A 6240-nucleotide genomic window follows, 5' to 3' on the forward strand; every position below is an offset into this window, starting at 1 on the left:
TCAGACACTTTCTTGGCCTCTGTGTATTAAATATAAATTAAAATTAAAATCATGAATTTTTAAATACTGATTAAAACTTTATTTTATATAGATAGGTAGGTACACCACGAACACAATAAAACCTAATACCAATTACAACCTAAATAGCTAATTTAAACCAAACATATTGTAGATATAGTAATGAAATTATATATTTAGTATATAACAATTAAATATATTACAATTAAATTTCTTCATTTATTCATTCATGATTCATGATTCTTTTCATTGTTCTTTTAATAAATCTTTTATTAAGATGTATAAGATTTATTAAAAGAACAAAAATTTAGCGCACCTTATTTAAAAAAATATATGTTAATCGTTATTATTATATTGTTTGTATACTTATTTTTACTTTACACCTATTATAAATTTGTCGAATAGATTTTTTTTTTTTAATATTATTATTCACACATGATGTCAGGCATATAAGAAGTGGAATAATTTAAACGCTATACAATTTGTATAATTTACTTTAATTATTGGTGCATTTACTGCATTTGATTTATTCATAATAAATAAATAAAAAAGGTTTTATATTTATTTTTCGGTTTAGAAAAATATGAGCAACAAATTTAAAATTTAAATGAAGATTAATGATGAGTAACATTTGTCATAAATGTGACCGTTATTATATTATGTTCTCTTATAAATCCTAAGGGTACGGGTGAACGAGTAACTTTGCCTGCAGGACAACTAAGTGTCGAGTGACGGGTGAAAATGTTTCACATTATGATATAATATACAGAGTACTGTAATAATTATAACACATATTGTGGGTAACAAAAATTTTACAACACAGTTTTTTTTGTTTAAATTTATATTATAAAAACAACCAGCTTAATGCATTAAAACTTTTATTTACAAAACGCATAAAAAACAAAGATAATATTTAATAGTATCTACTTAACAAAATTATAATAATATACTGGCTGATTCTTTATATAGTAAACATCCAGTATCTTGAAAATTACCAAAATTTTTGAAAAATAAATCTTACATACTTTGAAGACATAAAAAAAACTACATTATTTACAAAAAAATATTTATTTATATATTATACCATATTTTTTCGAGTTTTAAAAAAGATTCTGACCCTTGATTTTTTTTTTTAAAATTTGATTTATAAAATTGATTTCGAACAAGTAAACCTTTAGTTAATTAGTTATAGGCTTTAAGGCCTATACTATTTAGATAAGTGTAGTGTTTAAAGTTTATGACCAGCGGAGTGAAGTAGTATTACACTACGAGCTACGAGCTACGAGTACTTGATCAGTGGGCTACTAATCCGCTACTCTACTTCATTTAATTACAAATTAATATGAACTTATACAATTATAACTAATAATCAACTATAATAGGTACTCGTTTGAAAATTACCCAGAAAAATAATAACTGAACTGAACAATAGTCAATAATATGTCTATAATATATTGGTTGTGTAAAATCTCGATGAAAAACTAAGTTATGCGGATAATTAAAAACTAAATACAGGGCGACATCTATTTATTAGAACTGCAACTACAATTGTATTGTACAGCCACAATGCTACATTATTATATAATACAAAAATGGTCACACTGAAAAATTCATATCAACTTTTCAGGTTATCATTTAAAATTTTTAAATGTCATATTCATTGTATTGTTTATGTTATATCATCATTCATCTAAAATTGCAAGTAACCTTTTCTTCAGTTGCTAACATTTGTATCAAGTTTGAATTTAGAAAAAAATTTAAATAATTCTCTTAATTTACTTGACGGACAACGTCGAACATTATTTCAACCAATTTTTCAAAACATAATAAACATGGTAAGTTAATTTTATTTATAAGAATTAATTCATTGTTTTAACTATGTTGTATACAATCTATTGTATGATTATAAATTGTTTTTAGGATGCCATCGATAATACTTTCGGTAATTATGCCATCTTGGGGTAAGTTATATTATAAATTATATCATTAAAATTATTCTTACTAGTGAATATCTTATTAATTAACATATTACATAATTTTAGGGCTCACACTGCCAGGCCAAAGAATTTCAAAGAAATTTATCATCCTGTTCAACAAAACTTGAGAAATGTAAGTACACTCTACATACAAAATTCTTTTGTTAAAACTGATCAAACAAACAGTTTTTGTACAATTTTTTATTTCTACTTTATTACATCGTTTAAAAATCTCTATTCTTCCGTGAAACCCACAACACATTACCATAGCCCATAGTGGAATCAATCTTTATGACAGTTTTAGAGTGGAAATTCTCGGAATCTGGGTGTTATCTTGCTGGATAAAGTATGAATCATTGAAATATAATATTTAGGACAAAAAAAATATCACTATATAATGTGCAAGTAGGATACAATAATAATAACAGTTAGATTCGGATAATTTATATACTTATTTTTGATACCTGATGATTGATCCCTGTCAAGAAACATATTATTTTCGGGTGGGAAGAGGTTAAGGATATTATGTATTCACAACCTGGCTCTAGTATTCAATATGTAAACAACCTAGGTTATGAATAAATAGTATTATTTTTAAATAAGTCAACTTTGATTCCATGATCAGACATAATTGAGTTCATTCAATCTCAATACATAATCCATTTTAAATTCAATAAATTATTAGTGTTATTACTAGGTACTGATTAATCAGTATTTTGTATGTATGCATTGTGCAACTTAGTATGCCAACGTATATTTTTCTCAGAATACTTATAAATTAAAATCAATGCGCCTCCATTCTGTCACTCTATTTTTAATAAAACTATTGTATTGTATTTATATAATTAGTATGACTAAGAGCTTATTTTTGTGTTTCAGTACAATGCAAAAGAAAATAGAACTCTTGTTAAAGGCTTGATGATCACACAAGGAATGCACATGCCACTACGTTTAGCTATGGAACAAAAAGTGTTTGAAAGTGTTGGGCGTCTACCGATTTTGAAGTCATCGAATTTACATGCTGAAGTACTTAATGACACTCTTGACACAGTCACTGAACGAGATTACTTGAACCCAGCAGAGTACAATGAAACATTAGTCCCATCATTTGTAGTTATGGATAAAGATTTAAAATTTTAATGAATTAATTTATATTTATAAACACTACAAAATGTTTTAAGACATGTCAATAATCCTTTTTCTATTATTAAATGTTCTTCAAACAATTAAAATTATTTGGGTATTGTGTACAGTATGAATAAACATAAATTATAACAATATTTCTCAACATTTGGTATAGTGTGTGTATGTATTTTTCCTAATAAAAATAAAAATCTTGTGATGGCGAGTGTTAATACTTTTAAGGAGGGATAAGAAATTCTTATATTTGGTGTTGAGTACTTGTATAAGTTGTATCTCAAAACAAGGTGCTTTGAACTATTTCTGTTTATAAATTCACTTTTCCAAAAAAATAGAATAAAAATAAAAAATCATATTAATATAAATTATCATTGATCAGATATCTCTTTTATATGCCTTATGCAAAATGCGTCTTAATTGAAAAATCAAATATTTGTTTCAAAATAGAATATATGACAATATTTAAATATAATATATCCTAGACTGACAAATCATCTCCGTTCAGAATCGTTTTTCGTATACAATGATACCTATCATTGCATTCAAATTTAATCCCATCCATTACAGTAACCTACTGTACAGCAGAGCGACATCCACGACTTACCCGCTTTTTTTACATTAATCTGGAAATAAGTAAAATCTGACCAAGTAAAATATGGTAAAATGAAACATAGGTACTTGATAAGTAAAATGCAATCAATATCTATGAAATGATTTACCCTCATTTCTATAAAAATAAATTCTAGAGACTTTTATAGGACAATGACAAAAAGTATGAGGTCAAATTAAATTAAAGTTATTTAGTCATAACTCATAGTTAGGTATAAATTATAATATTCAGCACTAGGCACAGGATGTAGATAAAGTAAAATGTAATTTCATTCATTATCTGATTACATGGTTATAGAACTACGATATAGGTAAAAATATATATTTAATTTATATTGTACGGTCTACACATTAAATAATACATTATTGTATATTATTTTAATATTTTAATAAAGCATAAAAGCAATTTAAATTTTATTCCGCATTTAATTTTGATAATTAATTAAAATATAATTAGTTTAATATTTACTAACAAAATGTTATGTTATATCAGTTTTCCACAAGTTGAGAACTGGCACAAAATGTTGGCTTAGTTTAATCTTTTTTTTTTTTTTAAACAATTTCCTATTTACAAATATTTTATGTCTATGCAATATTTAAGAAGAAATTCATGTTTTTGATTGAATTTTTCCATAACAGTTTTGTACTATCACTACTACCTATTTACTACAAATATTGTGTACCTATTTTTGAGAACTATCTACTTGAAAATATATTTCATTCTAACCTAGATTCACCTACAAAAGAGAGGAAGAATTTGCCTAATATGAAAACAATTTAACCGAACTTTAAAATTTCGAAGCCGCCTGTAAGTGTTTATATAATTTGATCTTTACATCATTTTTATATCCGTTTATATTTAATCGATGGCTACTTGTACATCTCAATATCTCAAAATAGTCAAAAGAGGGTAGGTTCAAATATTTATTATAGGTATAATATGTGTTTCATTATTACGAGTTTAAAAAAGCGGGTAAGTCGTGAATGTCACTCTACTGTACAGTAGGTTATTGTAATGGATGGAATTCAATTTGAATCCAATGATATTATATCATTGTATACGAAAAACGATTCTGAGTGGAGACGGTTTATCTGTTTAGGTGTATTATAGATATCATTAAAAATTTTCAAATCTTAGATTTAAAAAGAAATTTTTTTATGAATTTTCTAATTTAAAATAATTTGCGAATTTTCGTCTAAATTTCTATCTAATACAATATAATAATTTGAAAATTGCCGTAATTTTTACGTATTTAGTCAAAATTTGAACTTTAAATGCTGATTACAAAAAACACGTAGGTACATATGTATTTTTAATATTTTTCAACTGCTATTGTAACAATGTGTTAGGAGCCTTGTATTAAATTTTTAAGATTTTTTACCCAATAAATAAATTTTTATCGATATTAATTTTAAAAAAAGCGGGTAATTCGTGGATTTCGCTCTGCTGTACAGTAGGTTACTGTAATGGATGGTATTAAATTTGAATGCAATGATAGGTATCATTGTATACGAAAAATGATTCTGAACGGAGATGATTTGTCAGTCTAGGATATATTATATTTAAATATTGTCATATATTCTATTTTGAATCAAATATTTGATTTTTCAATTAAGACGCATTTTGCATAAGGCATGGTTAATCAATTAGTGTAGTTATCATGTAGTTATCATAATTCATAATACCTTATATTATCATAGATATACGAATACCTGGTTTGAGGATAAATCGTTATCATTACGCGATTTCATAAAAATTTAAAACTCAAACGCTCAAAACATTTTTCCTATAATGACTCTTCAAATTTTCTCTATAGCTATTTGAAGCAAAACTTATGGAAAACTTAGTGTTAAATTTTATAACCTTAGATATAAATACAAACAATATTATGAATTTTGAACAACAAAATAATTTGTATGTTGTCTAAAGTTCAAACTTTGAATGATTATAAAAAATATTGTGACTAAGCATTTCTTTTATTTTTCAACTGCTATTGTAAAAATATGATAGGAGCCATGTATTAAATTTTCAAATCTTAGATAGGTATAAAAGGAAATTCTTTTATGAATTTCTAGCTTAAAATAATTTGTGAATTTTCGTGAGTTTTACATAATATGTTGTCAAAACTCAAACTTTGAATGCTTATAAAAAAAAAATGTGACTATGAATTTCTTTTATTTTGCAACTGCTATTGTAAAAATACGTTAGGAGCCTTTTATTAAATTTTCAAATCTTAGAATTAAAAAAAAAACTTTTATGAATTTATATCTAAGATAATTTGAACATTGCTGTAATTTATATGTATTTAGTCAAAATTTGAACTGTAAATGCTTATAAATTAAATTTGTGACTATATATTTATTTTATTTTTCAAATGCTATTGTAAAAATATATTATGAGCCTTTTATTAAATTCTCAAATCTTAGAGTTAAAAAGAAAAACTTTTATGAATTTCGATCTAAGATAATTTTAAAATTGCCGTAATTTTACGTATTA

General features: G+C 24.9%; 1 protein-coding gene across 1 annotated transcript; it reads left to right on the forward strand.

Annotated features, from left to right (window-relative positions):
- The first annotated feature begins 1679 nt into the window (after positions 1-1679).
- Pomp (proteasome maturation protein) lies at positions 1680-3284 on the forward strand. The gene is made up of 4 exons (XM_015514313.2): positions 1680-1853; positions 1939-1979; positions 2061-2127; positions 2874-3284. Exons 1-4 carry the CDS (start codon positions 1851-1853, stop codon positions 3132-3134), a joined length of 372 nt encoding a protein of 123 aa, XP_015369799.1. The 5' UTR covers positions 1680-1850; the 3' UTR covers positions 3135-3284.
- The last annotated feature ends 2956 nt before the right edge of the window (positions 3285-6240 follow it).

The sequence above is a fragment of the Diuraphis noxia genome, unplaced genomic scaffold (genome assembly GCF_037042655.1).
Source record: "Diuraphis noxia isolate RWA-SAM2 unplaced genomic scaffold, SU_Dnox_SAM2 contig0004, whole genome shotgun sequence".
In the NCBI taxonomy this organism is placed as follows: Eukaryota; Metazoa; Arthropoda; class Insecta; order Hemiptera; family Aphididae; genus Diuraphis; species Diuraphis noxia.

Coding starts and splice junctions, on each gene's coding strand:
- Pomp (XM_015514313.2), top strand. Junction 1,980..2,060: donor GGTAATTATGCCATCTTGGG/GTAAGTTATATT, acceptor ACATAATTTTAG/GGCTCACACTGCCAGGCCAA. Junction 2,128..2,873: donor TTCAACAAAACTTGAGAAAT/GTAAGTACACTC, acceptor TTTGTGTTTCAG/TACAATGCAAAAGAAAATAG.